Here is a 22,524-nt window from a genome sequence, read left to right as displayed (position 1 = left end):
GCAAAATCGAACAATTTTCGTCTTTTCTTCTAAAATGACGGCTTTTTGAAAACAATTCAGTTTGCCCGTATAGAAAGTCGGTAATAGAAACATTTGGTACATTAATCACAGATATACACATTGTTTTCAATGCTTATGTTCAGCTCCCCCCCCCTCTCGCCCATAAATCAAGCGTCGATATAGGTCTGAGCAACATTACACTAAGTTCAATTCATACAGAAAGAAATTAGACTGATAATGCAGAAGAGAAGTCATGTCCATGTCAATTTACCATCCCCCCTCCTCCACTCCAAACGTGACCACCAAAAAATTCTTAGAATTAAATAAGCAACATACCAATTTAAAGTAGAATTTTAGCTCCCTCCCTGAATAAGGTCCCTATTTTATGTTAAGATTTATTACTTCAGTAAGAGTATGCATTAAGTGAATTCTACAATACCAGAAGTGCTAGAGATAGTGAAAATGAAATGTGATTGTTTGAATGGGTCAAATGAAAATTCACACAACCATCTCTTAAAAATTAGAAAAACAGGAATTCTGTGTTCAAACAGTTCGACGTAACGAACCGTAAGCAAGGGGCGACTTCTTTTAATAATAGGCGAAATCTTAAAAAGAACTTTAACATTAACACAATTAAGTTTTTTCAACTGAAAGAAATGAGCAACATTACAACATAAAACCTTAAAACAGAAATTATTCGGGATATGAGGGGGGCTGCCTCTTCCTCCACCCTCGCTCTTTATGCTAAAATCTTGAAACTCTTCAAAAATATCTTTCATTTAATTTCAACAGCCCTTGTGTTTGAGCAATCTTCCTTAAATAATTATGACAAAAATTCAAACTTTGGTGCAAGAAGTGTAGGATTTAAAGAAATACTGCAGCCACTAGTCTAAACAAAAACAAAAACAACTTTTTTTTTTATTGGGAAGCCCTGATGTATATAACCAAGCGTGATGCTACCGAAAGAGTGATTGTAGAATGTTAGCAGAGGTTCCTTTGAAAAAAATAGCAATATATAGTGTCATTTTTAAATGACAACGTGCTCTACTAAAGTGGCGTTTTCAGCCATTTTGTGCCACCAAACATCAATTTTGATCCAAAGAGGATCAAAGTGCCTGAGAGTAGACCATAAAAAAGACAACCGACTTTCCATTTTAAAAACTTAAAAATACATTTGGCCCCCTCCTCCATCCTGACAAACCACAGCAAACCGACGAATTCTACCATTTCGTGCCACTACACATCAATTTTTGTCCAAAGACGGTAAAAATACTGCAAATGTAGATTTTAATAGAACCAATCGATTTTTCATATGAAAACCCTAAACAGGAAGTTTTGAGTCAACCATTTTTAAAAATGGTTCTAAAGTATAATGTGCATACAGCGTTTTAGATTTGTGCTTATTCATAAATTGTCACCTTATAATTACACAAATGCTGTAGTAATTTTCAAGGTTTTTGATAAATCGTAAGTACATGATGGCATTCTTAAGTAACAAAAGTAATCTAAGTCACAAAACGAGTTTAAGTCCACAGTTCCAAGCTTTTGTATGTGAGGTAACTCTGGTGAAATATTAACTCGTTTTTTTTTTTTTTTTTTAGTTTCATCACTCTGTTGAATAAATATAGAATACGGACGAAGCTCCACTGCCAGCGGAGCTCATGGACTAACATACTTCGCTCTATAGGTAAGGTTATCTGTAAGCAAGCCCACTTTATGCATTTTTAGTTTTTCCCAAGGAGGAGGAGAGTCAACCAGAAATGGATACACTTCTCTAATAATCGACAAGGAAACAATATGTGATCGTCAGAATCTTCCTATATGCAGTAATACGCACTCAAAGAGCACTTGGAACGAAAATAAACATTTACCAAAGCTAAACTTTGATTTAAAGAGTACAGGCTCAGGGGTCGATAGCTTTCCTCACAATCAAGGTAACCATGGGTATAGCATTAAAAACGAACAGAAATAAAATCGAACAAAACAGCTTTTTTGTCAAATGAAAGTAAAGAACGACATTAGAACTTACAGGGAACAGAAGTTAATCCGTACAGAATGATGGCTACCCTCTCCTCAACCCCCCTCTCTTCTGGTTAAAGTTTAACTTTTCATCCCTGGCGCTTTAAGAGGAACTGCTCAAGCACAATTGCAGTTGTGCAGGCTTTCGGTGTAAGCGTAAAGACCGAAGGATTGAGGAGGGGTAGCCTCCCTTATTTACAGAATAATTTATGTTCCTTTTATATTTTGCTGTCACTCTTCACTTTCATTTGAGAGCAGATTTTTTTTTAATTTAATAAATAAAGTTACCTCCTTTCTTATGCAGTTATGTCGTTTTTGGTAGTAGTGGGCGACGAATTTAAAACAAAGATACATGCCTGAAAAATCAGCCAAAATAGGCTAAAGTTATATATCAAACAGCTTTCCTTTTTCCTAAAAAGATTTAGCTTTCCTATGAAGGTGCAGTTATCTTTGAGAAAAAAAATAAATTGTTAGTTTTTGATTTTTTTTTTTTTTCTGACACAAAGCTTTGTAAAATTTAAATATTTACTTTTACTTATTTGTTTCCACGATTAAATGTGGTAACACCGAAGAAAATGTAATGCTTCCATAAAGACTTCATAAATTTGAAAGAATTAAAGAAAGATCTAATAAAATTGCGATTAACAGGTATGAATAGATCAAAAATGGGTTCAGGAGAGAAAAAAAAAATTAATTTGATGTCCTCGGCATTTAAATAAAACCAATTTTAGCTAATGTTGACATCTTAAGAAAACTGTGTTAACAGATTTTATTTTTCAAATAACATTTTTTTTTACTTTATTGCCTGAGGCATACTTATTTCGATAAGTGTTAACCAAACGAAACAAACTCAAGAATTGCGCTACGTAAGATCTGTTGAAAAGCCGGTATGCCTAATCGTTAACCCTACTGAAGTATACCTAAATATGACGAAAATATAATTTGGGCTATATATTTCCGCATTAGGGGTGGGGGTGTTGGGTAAAGTATAGCCGGTCTGCATGCAAAATGTGTTAGCTACAATTATTCTGCATATTTCAAAGTAAGATTTGTTTTCTTACTTCATGCTGTCCAGATACTTTACCCCCCCCCCCCCCTAATGTGCAAATATATAGCCCAAATCGTATCAGTTCTATGCATTCAATTAACCGTCACTTGTCTTTGAGGGTATGAAGCTGGTTTGCTCAGATCTTAGAGAGCTTAATTCTTTAATGTATTTCGTAGTTTTTGTTATATTTGAAAGTGTTAGGGGGCAATAGCTCATACCACTAATAGAAAATTTCCTTCTTTTTGTTTAGGTTGAAGATTAATCTGGACTAGCTGAACTAAATAGTTCAAGACATTAGTGTCAGTAAGATGAATATAATTATTTAGGTATCGTATACACGATAATAACAGGAAGAACTTCAATAATAATCAGTACATGTAAAGGTGTTTATTCAGCTCTATGGAACATCTAAATTAGTTCTTGTCTCTGCTTTTAGAATGTCCTTGCATTTATCTAATGCTGACAACATCTTGGAAAATAAACGAGTCTTTTGGTTTCTTGGCTATAGCGCAGAAGTATTTGCTGTTATTTTTGGTTTTTCAATCAGGGTGATATTTTCTTCACCACCTGTGCTAATAAATGAACTTGAAGTAATCTGTCACATAAATGTTGACAATGAGTCAGGGATGTTAGTATCAGAGACATTCGAACTTTGTTAATGACATTTTGAATGATCAGGAGTTCTTAAATAGGGCATAGTTGCAAAGCAGGACTGACCAGGGAGGGTGACCTTAGAACATTTTCCAGTCCTAAAATATTTCTCCAAAGGAGGGACAAGGGTATGAAACAATTTTTTTGCCAAGGAAGCGTCATATTTTTCCAAAATTCTTCCACGGTTGCATTTCAGTTCTAGTTTAGAAGGAATTGTGTAGGGAGAGCAACACTTTGGTTTTGTCGTGTTTTTTTTTGTTTTCTTTAATTTTTTTTTGCTCCTAGCACCTCGATTTCAGCTTATTCCTAGAAAGTGGTAAGGGTCTAACCTCTGCAGTCTTTACGGAAAGTGTGGACTTTAGGCAGGATTGATGAATATGACTTTGCATTTTGGAAGGCTTCGTAGAACTCTTGCCTGGGACTAAAAAGGATGGTCTTTGCTTATCCTTGAGCCAGAGCCTATAGTGTGTGAAGTGAAGTGAAGTTTTATAGCCTATGTCATAAAGAGCTATCTGAAGTTATGCAATCAAGCTTTCGTTTCATAACACCATGTTTCTGCTTTCGAGTTAAAAGCTCCGTTCTAGCAGGCAAGCAGGCCGGCACCAGTTTAGAATTGAAGATGGACTAAAAACTATAAGTATTAAATATATGCGGCAGTTACCCGGCTCCACGGCCAATATGTCTTCGTTGAGTGATAAATAGAAAAATTTACAGAAACAAAAACGTGGCATTTTCCCACGGGTTCGAAAGTGCTCCCATCTATTGTTTCTACCCATTTCTGTTCGTGATTTCAGCTGAGTTTATCGCTCGGTTTTTCGCACTTGGGATTGCAGTAGAGAAATGGTATCAGCTGTGCCTCTTAAACTTTGAAGGTTCTCTCATTGCTAAACAAATTAGAATTCCGTCCTTTGCTCCTTTCTAAGTGATGACTATTTTAGCTCCTTTCTTAGCTAGTTGCTGTACCTATTATTTTTTTTTCAAGTGTATGTGATGGTAAGACCAATTTGGTTCCAGTGGTAAGACATGTAGGGGACTTGTTGTGTTGCGAGAGCAAAACTTTGGTTTTGTCGTGTTTTTTTTTTTTTTTTTTTTTCTAGCACCGTGATTTCAGCTTATTCCTAAAAAGTGGTAAGGGTATAACCTCTGCGGTTTTTACGGAAAGTGTGGACCTTAGGCCGGATTATAGAATATGACTTTGCATTTTGGAAAGCTTCGTAGAACTCTTGCCTGGGGCCAAAAGGGATGGCCTTTGCTTGTCCTTGAGCCCAAGTCTATAGTGTGTGGGGTGAGGTAGAGGTTTATAGCCTATATCAGAGAGAACTATCTGAAGTTATGCAGTCGAGCTTTCCTTTCATCAAACCATGTTTTGGTTTTCAAGTGGAAAGCTCCGTTCTAGCAGGCAAGCAGACAGGCACCAGTATCAAATTGAAGATGCACTAAAATCTGAAAGTATTAAATATATGTGGCAGTTACCCGGTGTCACAGCCAATATCTTCTTTGAGTGATAAATAGAGAATTTTTAGAAACAAAAAAGTGACATTTTCCCAAGGGTCCGACAGCCGATTTTCCCAACAGCCGATTATTACTTACAAGTCCCTAACATGTCTTACCACTTACCACTTGAACCAACTTCTTACCAATGGAACGAAATTGGTCTTACCATCAAATACACCGGAAACAAATAACAGGTACACTAACTAGCAGAAGTTGCGAACCCCTCATTGCCGAGGATGTTTATGAACCGACAGCCGACAGTTGGGAAGGGATACATCACCTCTAAAAATCAAGTTTAATCAATGGTTCAACTTTAATAATAGGACGTAAGGGTCGTTGGGGCAACTTATCCTCATTTACGGGTAAATTCTGACTCTTAAATTATGAGCTGGTAGAGTGGTCTTAACATATCCTAAGGATCACTTTGGAGGAACATATATGGAATAACTTCTGGTCATTACACTTTTAGTTAATAGTGAGGCCTTACCACATCCGAACGGACACTTTAGCCCCTCAAAAAATCGTCAGACTAATATCCTTTTTCAGCCTAATATGATATTTTTTAGGATGCAATCACAACTGTTTCAATGAGCTAATTAGCTCTTATTTTTTTTTATGTTCACATACCTACACCATCATCAGAATTCCGAGACAATGAATGTACAGCCCAAATGAAAAGTGAAAGCGAGGCGTATTTTAGTGCTTTTTGTACGGGGGTTAGCCCTATTAGCATAACTTCCCCAGATTTGATGTAGACGCTTGAGAGGGATCTTAAAATCGATGCTGGATTTTTAGACAATACGATAAACCAAGCGCAATCTAACGAGGTCGACAGGGTGCTAGAAGATCAAGTGCCCATCCCTCACAGTGATCGCAAGGAGGGCGAAGCAGAACAAAGAGGTGCCAAATCCCCTCTAATATTGCCTGATTTTTATTTATCTGATACTACTTTGCGCAATATTCAAATTTTTGGGGCTAAGTTTGGGAACCCATTTAATACTCTCGCAGTTGGTAGTTTTCAGACGGATCCAGTAGACATAGTCTACTCCTATGTAAGGAAAACAGATTCAAAAGGGGGAGGTAGGGACAGTGTGAAAGCATCGATTGCACAAAAACTACTTTTTTATATTAAAAGGCGGATGGGGAGTACTCGCATTACCTACAAAAGGAAACACAGACGCTTCATCCGGACTTGCAGAATTTTGAGGGTGTTTTTCCGACTGGGTGGGTAGTATTTTTAAAAGGGTGCAAAAATCATAGTGAAAATGGGAGCAGGTCAGTAGTTTTGATTATAGAAAATTTAGATGTTAATGTTACAAAGTTTAAAAAAGACTTTGTTTTAAGAGGCGAGAGGGGGAAGAAGAATTTTCGAAAATATAATGCAGATATTAGGGGTTCTAAAGGTTTAAAACACTTTTCTTTCTATACACACTTAGAGTCCTTCAAGTATTCTGTCCTCGTGGGAGGGCATGCCCCCAGCAAAGGGATGCTAGTAAGACATATTTGGATAATTTAGCAGTAAATAGTGGTGGGCAGGGAGCAGAGCGTCCTAAAGTAGATTTTAATTGTTTAAAGGGCCATATCCTGTAACACTTCAGGAAACAGACATTTTTGAGAGGGCACAGGAGCATTTAAAGATTGGAGTTTCAGTGTTACAGCATGATGCAGAATATGAAGAGGGGAAATTTAAAGATAAAAGGGGTGTAATATATTCAGTAAGGATCTGTCCATTGAATCGCTGAAACACCGGTTATGGCTTCTTTATGAGCCTGACCAACAATCTGATTCAGTTGGACAATTCTTCCTATTACTAATATTAGTCGGGTTCTAAGTGAGGGGAGGGAGAATCGACGAGGTGAATGCTATTATTGTCCAAAATGTCTGTTTTCATTTAGTTTCTTCAGAGTCCTCCACATGACTTTAAAAAAAAAACTAAATCGAAACAGACGTTTACTTTCCGTCCTAGGCAAATAAAAACCGCGATTTAGGAAGGCTATACTCAAAAATGGCAGTGACAATGAATTCATTAATCTCCTATCTAAGATTTCTTTAAATTTTACTTCAGGCGATGTTGCCACAAGTACTTAAGCAATGGACAGAGCAACATCGTTCACTTGTACTTGCCCTAGCTTTCAAAAAGAAAGGAAAAGATGTTACTATCAATAATCGCGGGACTTGTAAACACTATTTTCTAGATGGCTAGACAAATCGACGCCAATATAACTCACTTTTTCACCAAAAGAGCACTTTGAAGATAATCATGATAAATTTATTAACAATCAGACAATTACCAATGATACAAAATTAATTTTGCTTCAAAATTCTCTTCGACGTGTCGACAAGCATGAACTCAAAGCATAAAATTCAAAGTAAATGTCATTGATAAACCTCACCCTCCAAATTCACCACCACTACCACAACCAGAACAAGAAGAAGTTTTATCAAATGTTGTAGTACTAATACCTCATTCGCACCGTGAACAAAGTAAAATACTAACCTATCTTGCTGAAAATCACCATGTACAAATTGATGACAAAACGAATCAAGTTACAATCAACGGCAAGAGTTAATATCTAAGAAATAATGCCCATTCCATATTACGGAGCAGAGTTTTGGGGGCATGAGAAAGCGGCTCAACTAGAAAGTGTTAAAATAGGGTACTTTAAGAGATTGTTTGGGCTGCATAGAACAGCTCATTTCCGGTTTTTAAATGTTGTTCTAGGTATAAGGCTACTAAAAAATTACAGACTAGTCTCAATGATCAAATTTTGGTTGAGAGTCGTCTAGTTACCAAGTGACAGGTTGCTTAAGGCAGCTTATGAAGATTTACTCTCGCAGGAGAAAAAAGATCCTGGCCACTAAAAATAAAAGACATCTTAGACAAAACAGGGTTTTCTTTTGTTTGGAGTGAAGGTAAAGGACTAATGGATATAGATACCAATTGGTACAATGAGATTAGGATAGCAATAGAGAATCAAATGATTCAAAAATGGAGTGAGGGAATAAAAAAAAAAAAAAAAAACAGATCAGAAACATTCAAGTTTTATAAGGATGTTAAGGTGGTTTATGGGCAGGAGTTCTACCTTAAGCTGAACTTACTAGCTAGACATTGGACGTTGTGGATGCCGCTCAAGGCTAACTGCCTGCCAATTAGCGCAAGATTCAAAAGATATTCTAAAGAAAGATGTTCCAATGAAGACAGATATTCTTGCCCGCTTTACAGAGTCAAAACGATTAATTTAGTGCATTACTTCAGCCGGTCCCGGGGTCTCTCTACGATAAGGGAAGGGATATTAGTAAAACTACGTTGATACTTCCAGGTGTCTTAAATAGTACATCGCCTCAGTTAATTTTTAAAATAACAAGGTATCTGGAAATTCTGTTAAATAAACAAAAAATCTTAGTATTAAGTAAATGTACTGTTCTATTCATGTTTTTTTAAATGTCATAAAATCACTCCACATTGACCTTTTCTGAAAACCAACGTATTTTGTTAATTAATAATTCAATAGATTAGTAGTAATTTTAAAAGCAATGTGCGATTATAGGGAAAACGTACTTTACCTGGTAGATAGTTTGAGATGTAAATTATCCAAAGCAACCTATCGCAAAGACAATAAAAATGGCAAAAAAAATTCCAAACTTCTGGTGGGGGGGGGGGGGTGATTCAAAGGGGAGGTAAATACCAGCAATATAGTAAGTGTGATATCTTCTTCATCCTTGATTACTCTTCTGCTTTAGACCAGGAATTCTTAGTCCTTCTTCCAGGTCCATATTCGTGAAATCAAAACATAGTCCCGTACCTTTTTCTGAATAGACAACATTATTTTTACTGAAAGATTACAATATGTATCTACCATATCATAACTGTCTAAAAATCTTTCCCCCCCCCTCCATTATTCCAGGTAACATAGGGTCGCGTAGAATTTTCAGCAGAGAAACTTTCAGGCACTAGTACATAAAAAAAATAATGTATATTTGTCCTTAATATTCAAAGTCAGTGGCAAGAGAGAGAGAGAGAGAGAGAGAGAAAAAGATTAAGACTTACCAGCTAGAGTTGAAACCCAGTAGATTTTAAAGGGTGTTTTCATCTTCAGGTCAATATAGTGACAAAAAGAAACAAGAAGCCCAGGCACCAAAATATCTCCGAAGCCAAGGAGGGAATGCCTGAAAATGGTAAAAGAAAGAATAGTATAAAAACACTCAGATACACTGAAAAAAGTAAGCTGGTTTCAGAAATAACATTTAATATTATTTTCTGAGCCTTTGAGATGATTCTCGAATATAGGAAATAAAGGGTTAAACTGAAAAAAAAAGTTTGAATTTCCAGATTTTCCTTAATTTCATTTTGTCGACAAACCGTAAGGCAACTACACCATTTCTGAAAAACCGACGAGAACTTGTAGATAATTTAGTGAAATAAAAAAAAAAATTGTTGCAGTATTTGTTTTTTTAATTCATTCAATCGCTACAATCTGACACCTTACAAAAAAAAACTAATACCATCTACTTAAAGTATTGAAGATATTCGTTAATCCACAAAAGAGGCAAAAATAAGAAATTTATCCAAAAACCGTGACAAAAAAGGGAAATAAAATTATTAAATCTTTTTTGTGTAGGGTAAAGGGCCACCGACTCACGTAATTGGTCTCAGTACAGACTGAAACGTATTATTCCGTATTTATCCTTTTATATCATTTGTCTGCTTTTCCTTGAAGCACCTGTAAGTGAAGATGTGAAGGCATAATCAAATCCCTATTTCTGGATTCTTAAGTCTAAACTCAAACTTGTCTACAAGCCTTAATTTCTTAACTCGTATCTGATTTACAAAGAAGAAGAAAATATATAAATTCCTTTAATGGAACGATACCATTTTCAACGATGATGTCGTTTTAGAAGTTCATCCACGTCAGGAAGGAATTACATCTTCAGACCTTTTCGAAACGTTATTTTTGAGCAGTTTTTAAATCGAATTAATTTATGGTTAGCACCGAAGAGTACGAGACAGTAATAAGAGATAAAACTCAAATCGTCACTGATGGAAGAAACAGCAGTTTTATCATAGCCACAGCATATGTTTAGTCACTGTGGGGTTAAACTTCAGAACTATTTCTTTTGCTAAATTCTTATGACCGTTTGTTCAATCCTTCCATTGCTCAGCCTCTCCACTGCCGCTTTCCATCAGCTCTGAGAATTGAGAATGAAGGGTTCTGCCATCTTCCTTCTTATTATCTTCGCTCTCAGAGTGGTCTGGAGCCCATGCAAAAGTAGTTGGGTTTCTTTTGAACGTTGGACTATAGAGTGCTCCAAACCATTCCACTTCAATTCTTTCTCAGCTCTTTATACTCTAAACAGCCTTAAACTATACTTGGTTAAAACTTAAAACACATATACCCATACTTTATTTTTGGATTGGTGTTGTCGCTGCCAAATCTATTCAAATGATAACCATCTCTTAAATATATTCTAGGTGTATTAATACTCCAGTTCCCCATTTCCCATCAGATTCTAACCATCCGTAAATTACCTCATATTTTGTGTGGAGCAGGTCCATTGTCTACACTATTTCTTTACTTTTGCACCTTTATAGTAATTTGGAACTACCTCTCACACTTGACTAGTGACATGATGGTGCCCTTGGCACTTGAAGCATCTTACATTTAAGTACCATTGTAGATTTTAAGTTTGTATCTACCTACAGTGGCCGCTAAGTTCGTCTGCACTATTCTAATCTAATCGTTTGCACTATTCTAATCTAATCGTCTGCACTATTTCTTTGTTCTGCACTAATTCTTTAGTTTTGCACCTTTATAGTAATTTGGAACTACCTCTCACACTTGATTAGTGACATGATGTTGTCCTTGGCACTTGAAACATCTTACATTTAAGTACCATTGTAGATGTTAAGTTTGCATCTAGCTCAATTGGCCGCTAATTTACTGTCTGTTAGCACATTTTACTGCTTCTTTCTTCGAAAAAATTTCTGCATTTTGACACTCTAGTATTATTTCCATGGGATACTGACTTTATCATTCAGCATTCTACCATGTGTGCCCTTATTAAGAATAACATGGCTTCTAATCTGAGTTGAACTAACCCATGCCATTACTCCAAATAGCAGAACTAGTCTGATTGCAGTCTTATGTAGGTAAATAACCATATTTAGAGCTTAGCCCCAGATCTTTTCCGTCATCCATTAACACTGGATTACAGATGTTGTGCTTTTCCCTCTTTCCCCTTTGAGTGAGCTTTTACAGCTAAGCTGAAGGTCTAATATGACTGCAGAGTATTTTAACTGTCTTTTCAGAGATTAAATAAAAAAAAAAAATTTTTTAGCTGAAAGTAAGGAACGACATTAAAACTTAAAACGAACAGAAATTGCTCCGTAAATGAAATGGGTTGTCTTCTCCGCAATCCCTCGCTCTTTACGCTAAAGCTTTTAATTGTTTTAAAAAGTAAAATTGTGGCAAAGAGTCAAACTTTAGCGTAAAGAGCGAGGGATTGCGGAGGGGACAACCCATTTCATATAAGGAGTAATTTCTGTTCCTTTTAAGTTTTAATGTCGCTCTTTACTTTCAGCTAAAAAAAAAAATTTTTTTTTATTTAATTTCTGAACGTTTTTGAATTAATGCATGTTTGGTTTTGGCTCTCCTCACATAAATTATTCAAATGAAATTTGTATATTAATTCTTTTTTTGGCTAAATGGCTTTCTCTTAGTTTCGATCAGACGATTTTGAGAAATAAAGGGTGGAGAAGGAGGTCTAGTTGCCCTCCAATTTTTCGGTTACTTAAGAGTGCAACTAGAACTTTTAATTTTTAACGAATGTTTATATTAGTATAAAATATACGTAACTTAAGAATTAACTTACGTAACAAACTTTCATAATCTTATACTTTTATTATGTATACGAGGGGGTTTGTACCCTCGTTAATACCTCACTCTTTACACTAAATCGTAAGTTTTGTCCCAATTCTTTAAGAATGACCCCTGAATCAGAAAGGCCGTAGAATAAATAGTTTAAATTACTAAAAATACTTTAGCATAAAGAGCGAGGTATTTATCTCCTCCTAAATACCTCGCTCTTTATGCTAAAGTATTTTTAGAACCCCTCATTTGCGTAATAATCTCTTTTCGTTTTAAGTTTCAATGCTACCCCTTCCTTTCATTTGAAAAAATGTTTTCATATTTATTTTTCATTGTTTTCTTATAGTAATGCAAGAAAATCCTGCGCCCTTTTCATAGAATTTTTCTTCCCCCGTGACAGATTCCTCCAAGGAAAGATCCTCCAACATAGCCCCCTCCCCTCAGCCCCACCCCCAAACAAAATAAAATCCCCCTGAAAACGTCTGTACACTTCCCAATAACCATTACTATATGTAAACACTGGTTTGTAACTTGCAGCCCCTCCCCCAGGGATTGTGGGGGAGTAAGTCATCTCCAACGACATAGTTATTATGGTTTTCGACTATGCTGGACAAGATGGCTATCTCAAAATTTTGAGATAGCCATTTTGATAGCCATGATTGATAGCCATGATGGGAGGGGGCCTAGATGCCCTCCAATTTTTTTGGTCACTTAAAAAGGGCACTAGAAATTTTCATTTCCGTTAGAATGAGCCCTCTTGCGACATTCTAGGACCACTTGGTCGATACGATGACCCTTGGGTAAAAGAAAAAAAAAAACAAAAAAAAAAAAAAACAAATAAATAAACACGCACCCGTGATTTGTCTTCTGGCAAAAAATACGAAATTCCACATTTTTGTAGATAGGAGCTTGAAACTTTTACAGTAGGGTTCTCTGATACGCTGAATCTGATGGTATCATTTTCGTTAAGATTCTACGACTTTTAGGGGGTGTTTCCCCCTATTTTCTTAAATAAGGCAAATTTTCTCAGGCTCGTAACTTTTGATGGGTAAGACTAAACTTGATTAAACTTATATATTTAAAATCAGCATTAAAATGCGATTCTTCTGATGTAGCTATTGATATCAAAATTCAATTAAACCTATGAAATAAACTTATAAACTAACAAAATTCAAACTTGATTAAACTTATATATTTAAAATCAGCATTAAAATGCGATTCTTTTGATGTAGCTATTGATATCAAAATTCAATTAAACCTATGAAATAAACTTATAAACTAACAAAATTCAAACTTGATTAAACTTATATATTTAAAATCAGCATTAAAATGCGATTCTTTTGATGTAGCTATTGATATCAAAATTCTATTTTTTTTAGTTTTGGTTACTATTGAGGCGGGTCGCTCCTTACTACAGTTCGTTACCACGAACTGTTTGAAATCGAACGGTCAGAGATTTTTAGAGCAAAAAGAAATATAAGTTGCATTTATCTCCATATTTTATTTTTATTTTAGATTAACATTTACCAAAAAGGTCCATTAGGTATGTGTATAGAAAATTTTCATAAATCATTGTAGTTGAAAACAGTAAGGATTTTATAATCAGCAAAAAACCAAACATGCCTACTTTCAGAATTTAAAATAATAAATCCTAGTCACCTGGTATACAGCAGAATATACAAATTGAATTATTAAACGTTGAACATCGTTGAACTAACAAAACTTATCCGCAAAACGAAAAGGGTATGCAGTTTTGTTTAGATTATACATGGCTGCTTTTCCTGACTACCAAACTTTTCTGAAGTTGCATGATTTAAAATTGTCATTAGAAAACAAGAAAAAGATACCCAGCAGTAAACAAGCTGATCACGACTTCAACTGACACATACTTGTAAAATCTTTATGAAATTGGACTGTTTCACCACTGAATTTTGTTTTCACATTAGAATTTCTTAATATGTGTGTGATTAGCTTAAATATGTTGACCCTATGTAAAGCTAAAAATTTGAAATGCACTGATAGTCAACAAGAAAGCCTAATCTAAACTTCGAAAATACTTACCAATCCTGAACATAGAGTACTTAAAGTTAGAACGAAGTATCTAACGATAGACTGGCTCTGTCATGGATACAGTCAGTCTAAGGCAAGTGCTACAAAGTAGAATAATTGTAGTTGAACAGACTAAGATGTAAGGGTAACTTTTGTTTAAGCTTAAATAAAAAAAAAGTTTCCCCAGATTGTAGTCTGCCAATCCAAACTAGCTCAATCCCAACCACCAGCCAATCTCAACTATCTCCGCCATATCAAACATTGAGAAGCATTCTTTTACAAAACATATTTTAATCAAAATACTTGCCAGAGATTTGCCACTGTAGCAGTGCTGGGGGAATTACGCTAAGTGGAATTCACCCTATCAAAAAATGAGTCAAAGACAAAAAGACAAAGTCAGATCTCATTTCGTGTAAACATTTATCACACGTAGATATTGCCAGTAGCGGAGCGGGAGGATTATGGGTATTCAGGATTCATAAACAAGTATTTTTTCGGGCATCATAAACATTCAAAACACTAAAACGACAAATTATATGGAATACATAAAAAAAAACTAAGCAAGAAATAATTCAAAGAGTAATTCCCCGCCCATATTTACGTGTCTGCTCATCATAGTTACTACCTTCTAAATATCAACCCATTGTTGATACATTTTAATTCGTTCAAATTATTTTCTTTGAATGTTGATTCCACTGTATTTTGTACTGATCCATTGATTTCTAATCCCTACATGTTCTTTGATTTTGGTCTGAAATTCAATAGCTTCAGTTAGAATTCAACGCTTAAACATTTACAGCATAGATCTGTAAATCACCAAATCATATAAAAGTTGAAAATGACTATTACTTTCGATCAAAAATCGCGAAAGACTATAAAACTTTAGCATATTAGGATATTTTCACTCTAACCCAGTGGTTTTACATAATTTGTCAAATAATGCTTTTGTTTTTCTGACCAGTGGCAATATCGTCACTGGTTTAAGGTGATTAGAATAGTTTTAATGAAACTATCTAAGGAGACTTACATAGATAAGCGTTAACTTTTAAGTATTGGTCCGACAGGAACTGAATAATAAAACAACTGAATGAAAACTAAGAAAAGTTTTAGATTGTCCTTTCATGGGAAATCTCATCCATACCCCTCCCCCACTGGACTTGCAAATCAAAGGAAGCATTAAGTTTATAGCTCAGAGTGCTATCGAGTTAGGTGGAAGTAAGGGTGATTACCTCCCTTCAATGATGCAAAAATACATTTTTTTGCAACAACTTAAATTTAAACAATACATAAACAAAAAATTGGCCATTTGACAGTTCTACTTCTTTAGGCTTTCGCCTGCAAATTTCCTGAACAGTTCTGACGTCAAAAAATAAAAAGTTGCAAGTTTATACTTTTTAATCGCGTATCTGAATAATTATTGGGGTGTCAATAATATTTTTTTCGTATCAACCGTGCATTAAAAAGATGTTAGAACTGCCCCCCCCCCAAAAAAAAATATTGGATCCTAGACCCTCTCCCCCAACCAAATTTCCATGCATCTTCTTGATTTTGCTCACCTTGTATAGCAAGCATCAAATGGATGATACCCCAAATGGGGGACTCTTAGGAGCATCGGCAGCTGTTCGTCTTCTGATATTTTACCACTGCCACCTACAGAGCTGTCTGAATGCCCACCAGATGCAACCTCAACCATAATGCTTTCTCCATTCTAGAAAATATTGATATTAAGAAGATTATGGACAAACCTATCAAAGATATATGTAAAATACACGGTGAATTTCCGTTCCATATAATCCTCAAAAGTGTATTTCAAAGTTACCTCTTGATGTAATTTATACGTGTACAAAAATTCCTGTTGGGGGACAAGGAAGGGGTTCAGTAAACAACAGAAAATAGGGAATTTATAGCAAATTCAGCAGAGAACTCCCAAGAATTCAAATTTATCATTGTAGAATGTCCTCAGATCTCTTCCTTCATTCAATCACCATGTGGAAATTACCAGTACTTTACCCCGGCTGAAAAAAATCAGCCTTTTCTTTTACTGCTGAAACATAGACAAAAAAAAAAGAATAAAAAGAAAAGTAAAATCAAGATATGAATTGGCTCATTTTAACAAAACTATGATGCGTTGAACGTTTTTCAATCGGAAAAGACTGGCAAAATTACAGTTTATTTGTTTTGGCCAATACTACATCTATTCAGCAGAATGTCTGCTTGAGGGCAAACGCAAGGGGGGGGGATACCAAGGACTTAACTTAAAATTTTAAACGTATCTCAATACAGAACTTCATCAAAAACTTTCGTTCATTTTTCATTGAATTTTAATCATTCATTAAGTTTTTCATTCATTCAAGTTTCTTTTTTTTCAATTTCATTTCATTCTTTTTCAATCGAACTGTAATCAAAGAGTTTCTTATTTCTGGTTTTTGATGGCTTTTTTCCGATTAAATACGAAATTAAATTACATTAAAAGGAGGCACTGGGAGTTTTACTCCATTTTTGTATATCTTCTCAGGAGCTGTCAGTATTTCCGATCCAGACGACGTTGGAATAAATTGAGAGTTGATATAGAGTTGGAGTCTGGGCGTAAGAGAAATGAAATTGGCTGGAACTGGAGAGTATGAAATCTGGAGTTAGAATAAATGGAACTGATAAATCTTTGAATCGTAGTCAATGAACTTTTTAAGTACACCGCAAACAACTTGTAAAGGGTCCTTTAAACACTTGAAAAAAAAATATATACAACGACCTACACAATGGTGTAATATTTGGGTAACAGTCTTTGGGCCAAATAGACAATCAAAAGACTTCTGCGGTTGAAGAACTTTATTCAAAAAATCCTGTGTTTTTATGTTTCCTGTGTGCATATGTTTTACTCTTACCATAATAAAAAAAAATGAATTGAGAGGAATGGTAACCCTGCTTCGAACACTTAGACCCAACGCTAAGACCTGCTACCTTCATTTGCAGTGGTACGATCAAAAACAACAGGGGGAGAGAGCGTGCGCGAGTATGTTATATAAGTATTATATATAAGTTTATTTTATCTATAGATCTTTTTTCTTGGCTTCCTGTCAAGTGGCAGAAGAACAATGAAAAAGAAGGATTTAAAACTAATAAAAAGCAGAGGACTTTAAGCGTTATTTAGGTTATTACATCTATTTTGATATTTCCCAAATATCATCTCCGATTACAACATGTACGTCTTGATATTTATTATCGATGCTTCATCCGACATTTCAATCAATATCTTTATTAAAACTAGTCAAATCTGATAATTTCTAAAACTTACCTTACTGTATATTACTACTTATATTGTAAACATTAAACCATTATAAACTTATAATTTTGTGTTTGGAGGAAGGGAGCTAAACGTTTCTTCTCCGGTCGTCACAAAAAGAATATACGCTAAGTGTTTTAATTTTTTTTTAGCCTGTCACGCGATACATTTTTTGACTAGCAATATCAATAATATCGTATTTCTAAGCTTTAAAGGCGTATGCAAAATGATGCACAAGTAAAACACCATAGCAGGTAGAAAAAAAATAACTGCAAGCAAAATCATTAAATTTGAAATAACTGAAATATATTGATTAGTTACGCTATATCCATAGTTAATAAAAGAATGAAAGTGGGCAAATGCTTGGTAGTTATTTTTTCCTGCATTCTTTTACTTACTTTTTTTTCCCCGAATTGTGCAAATTTTCACGAGAAACTACAGAATACTTTTTAAAAAGTCTGTAAAAAAGTCATTCATTAAAAAAAGAAAAAAATAAGTAAAACTACTTTGCTATAAACTTCAAAAACATACTGAAAATCGAATAAGGTCCGGGAATGGCTTAGAACTGGTAATTAAATTAAGAATATAGGCTAACAGTTTTGTCTTTAAAGTTATTGTGCCCATTGCCTTTTTAATTACCATGCACTTCTTGTTTATTTTATTCCTCGCCCTGCATAGCTTCAAAATCCATCCAAAACCCGAAACTCTTTTTATTCCTTGATTTAGTTAAACTCATTTAACTAAAAGAATTACAAACAGCAACGTTGAAATATGTTATCCAATCTCCAACAAACTATTTATATGATGATGAGAGCAATACGACACAATGGGCATCCCATTGCTGGGAACCCAATTCTTCTGCTCTTATTCTTCGAAGAAGGTACAACTTCTACTGCTTCAACAAAAACAGGGCAAGATTTTCACTCAAGTAGCAGATCCACTTTACCACATTATCTCGTCGGGATATGAGAGTTTCTGAATGATAGACCTGCTCTTAATTTTAAATTGATTTATTTTCACACTGGGGTGGGCCTTTGCTCGTAATTTTTGCAAAAAAGCAGCCTTCTGTTGCTTGTTTCTGACGTTTCGTCTTTTTGTCTTAACAGGGAAAATTCTTTTATTTGACAGTGAAACACACGAAAAAAATCTCCAGGTATATCGGTCATATACACAGAAATCATCTTCAGCAGATAAACTAAAATAATACAAGTAAAACATTGACATTTGTACAAAAAAAAAGTTAGATATTGTTCTTCAAAGTAGTTATAGATGCAAATACCTTTGATTTCCTAGTTTCTGAGCCATTGAATTGACTTAAAATTGAAAGTTCATTATCAGGTAAACAAATCAGATTGGTTTTAAGAGAAACGAAATTTACTTTATTTGACTAAAGTAAATTATCATAAAGAAATTTAAGCAAAATTCAACTGCACTTCTGTTCAAAGCCAGTCCTTGAATAAGATTTTTAAAATCTCAATGGTTTCCTTTAAAACTTATTTTATACCCAGGTTCCTAGAAATCAGAAAAACATTCTCAAACACAATAAAATGGTCTGGGAAATTAAAAATGTATTCAGAAAGAGCTAATGTGAAACTTCCAAGTTTAGATTTGTTTCTTTAAGATCGATGAAATAGATTCTTGATGTTATAGTAACATAATTTTTTAATTCTGATTAGTTCGTCCTACATATGAGCTTCCACTGAAGTTCGATCCTTTCCAGAACACAGCAGACTACTTAAAATATTGATACTTCTATAGCATTACTGACGGCCGTTACTAAAGACAGCCAATGTGTACGCGACCAAAATATCTGGATTTTTTTTTTGTGTTTCACTGTCAAATAAAAGGGTTTTCCCTATTGAAATGTTATTCACACGTCATGGAAAGGCAGTACAATCTTCAAAATAAATAAAATAATTGCGTTACTTTGTACTGCTTTCCAGTTGCATCAAGTTATACTCTCCGTTGGATAGCATTGCAATTTTGTAGCAACTCAATATAGTAATGAACATTGTAGATGTAGAATGTAGAAGATTGTAGCTGTAGAATGAATAAATATAATAACTACATTTATTATGCTCTCCCTTGGATAGCATTACAATTTTGTAGCAACTCAATGTAGTAATGAAGATTTAACTTTCCTTCTCAGCTATTAACCCAGGCAAATTTATTCAAGGTAACCTCTTCCCTTCCTAAAACCACATTGTACTTCTCTTAAAAATTGTCTACAATATCTCTTATTCTAATAAGTTTCATAAGAAATGTCTTGCACCACACTGCCATTTCATTTACAACTAAAACTAACTGAAAATCTTACTCATCTTTCAACATTTTCAATTCGTCAAAAGTATAGCAAGTTTCATCACACAAGTAATTTTCCTCCTAATTAAATCAAGCTATTCCATCCGTAATTATTACACCACTTTTTATCCCTTTTCATACAAAAAGGGTTTAATAAACGTTTTCTAAAAATGATAAGTACTTTCACTTTATCAAGATTTATAATCTTCAGTACCTTGCTCCTAACAGCTTCGAAATCTCACTTACCACGCTAGCTTCACCAGAGAGTCCTATATTTTTCGCTCCTTTTAGTATTATATTCAACTACTCCTTGCAAAATAAATTTTTCTTCACTCCAAAATTTCCCAATCTTCATCAATATTTTCTACATCATTTCCTAAAACTTTATAGCAGTTTATGACATTATTTATTAAGTGTTCTTAACAATTCATTTATCAGTGATAAGCCAATATCCTGAAATGGGACGAGCCTGGGCTGATTGTCTTCTCTCAACTTCTGAACTTTCCAACACAATATCTTACTATCATGCTGCCAGGTTGAACCTTCTATATCCTCAGAAAGTTTAATCAGAGCCTTAATCTTGCTTCTCTTTAAACCTTAGTGCCGTCTCTATCTCCCCTTATTTTGTTCTAATTCTAAAAATTAGTTTCATTATCGAAACTTAAACATAGTTTCATTTAAAAACTTAAAAAAAAATTCTTCCCCCTTGTACCATGATTAAATTGTTTTCAATCTAACATTCAATCTAACATTTCTAACATTCTTTCGCATGAAATCACTATTTAATATCATTAATGGCACAACTATTTATCTTAGTTAGTCTGCAGTGATCTTGAAACTCTTTGATTCACGATGAAACAATTGATAAAATTAGGCGACTAACTATCATGTACCATGAGTACCATGTTAAGCTATAGGCCATTTTATGACTTTTCCCTCACATGTAGAGATATGGAGGATAGTTTTGGTCATATAATGTGCGAATTTGAAAAATTTAATGAGTTGAAAAAAGAAGTTTGTGAAGTATGTATGTTCATTGAAAGATAGCTGGTTAATACTAGTGAGTGTTTTGTAAGTGTCAACGAGTTAGAACGATTTTTGAGGCTAGCAATAGATCAAAGAAATAGGTTTTTGCAAATTGTGTAATGTTTTGTTTATGCACTATGAATTAGTCAGTCTTTAACTTTTTACTTTATGTTACCCCCATCATGGGGCTATTACCACGATCATGGGGCTATTACCACGATCATGGGGCTATTATCACAATCATGGGGCTTTCAAAACAAAAAAAATATATATATATTCGTCATTATTGAATTGGTTATCAACTAGACTATTGTACTATTGTACAAAATAGTAGTAATCTGTTACCATTTTTATTTTTCCTTACCAGCACCAAATTTGCCATAGCTAGGGTATTATCTATCCCTATTTCTACCTGATTAGGAAGTAAAGTCCCTAATAAAGATATCCTATTTCTACGTGGTATTTATCTGTTTGTTCCTATAACTGTACATAACATTCATTTAAGTTAAAACTGTCTCCGTCAGTGGGTTATACAGAGGGTATTACAAATCTCAACAAGACGTTACAGCTTCCTGTCCCAACTCCCTAGTATTATAACCTATCCTTTACACCTGAATAAATTCATTTTATACCAATGGATTCCATGTTCCCAAGCCCTGGGAGATGTTTTCTAACAATGAGTGGTGACCCATGACAAATAAGATAGCTAGAAAAAGGGTAATCCGTTTGAAAAAGCCCAAAAAAAAGCAAACAAAATCCAAAGCTAATATCCATTAATCAAAATGCAGCAAATCTTTCGCTAGGCTATTATTTCATCACGAAGCGTAACTCTTCGGGTTATCTTGCAGTGCCGTTTTCAGCACCGTTTCTGGTTAAGCAAGCAAAGGAAAGATAAAACCCGACGAACCATGAGACAGCAGAGACAGAGTTTCGCTTCCGGGTTAGGGACGGCGGGAGGCGATTATGACAGAGTGGAGATACCCACCCATCTCAGAACCCTGGGACAGCTCCGAAATTTCTGTACTCAGTTTATCGTGTTTAGGGTATAATGGTTAATTAATAGCAAATAAATAAATTTAGAAATAACGAATTCATTTCAACTATTAAATGCATATTTTCTGATAGTTCTTCTTTCCAGAAAACGGATACTCACAACCCCCACAAATGATTCATAGTCCCAATGTGAACTCACAATAAAAGTATTACTGTCGATCAGATTTAAGAAATTGAGCGACGAAGAAATGCCAAGGAAAACTAATATAACCAAATGAACCTAAAAAGTACTCAGATCAAATAAATTTAGGTTTTTTTGACACTTTTCAGTTTTTTAACGCTTTTTTTGTACTTGATAATTTTCAACAAGTGATTGGCCCGAATTCTAACAGTAATTTCTTAAATGGTTTGATTCCAAAATGCGAATTCGTCCTAAAGTGTTATTCCAATAGTAGTAATTTTCATAAATGAAGAGAAAAAGAAACAAAAATAAAGCAAACCTTAACAGCATCAACATACCTTGGTGAAGAAAGGGGTGATGAACACAAAGAATATGTCATAGAAGAACAGGACAACGAGTAAAATTGTGCATATTTTGAAATTTGGCAGTCTTATCAATCTCAGCATGTTAATACTAGAAAACAAGCATACAATCACACATACACAAACTAAGAGGAAAATAGAAGCGACATTGTGGAACACTGTCCAAGGCAAAATAGATACCCAGGTCGACATGTTAACCCACAAAGTCTAATGGTTAATTAACTCAAATTTGCAGTCTTTTTTATGCCTCTCGC

At 34.6% G+C, this 22,524-nt stretch overlaps 1 protein-coding gene across 2 annotated transcripts in view; it reads right to left on the bottom strand.

Moving 5' to 3' along the window:
• The window catches only part of LOC136038078 (signal peptide peptidase-like 2B), a 132,452-nt gene that overhangs the window by 26,549 nt on the left and 83,379 nt on the right, over window positions 1–22,524 (bottom strand). For both annotated transcript variants that reach the window (XM_065721075.1, XM_065721076.1), the window contains exons 9-11: window positions 22,247–22,361; window positions 15,684–15,835; window positions 9,261–9,379 (exon numbers count right to left, since the gene is read on the bottom strand). In XM_065721075.1, the coding sequence (XP_065577147.1) occupies window positions 9,261–9,379; window positions 15,684–15,835; window positions 22,247–22,361 (386 nt within the window). The remainder of the gene's footprint in view (window positions 1–9,260; window positions 9,380–15,683; window positions 15,836–22,246; window positions 22,362–22,524) is intronic.

Source organism: Artemia franciscana, chromosome 17 (assembly GCF_032884065.1).
Source record: "Artemia franciscana chromosome 17, ASM3288406v1, whole genome shotgun sequence".
Lineage (NCBI taxonomy): Eukaryota > Metazoa > Arthropoda > Branchiopoda > Anostraca > Artemiidae > Artemia > Artemia franciscana.
The sequence above is the reverse complement of the archived record's forward strand: the minus strand, read 5'-3'. Positions and strand labels throughout refer to the sequence as shown.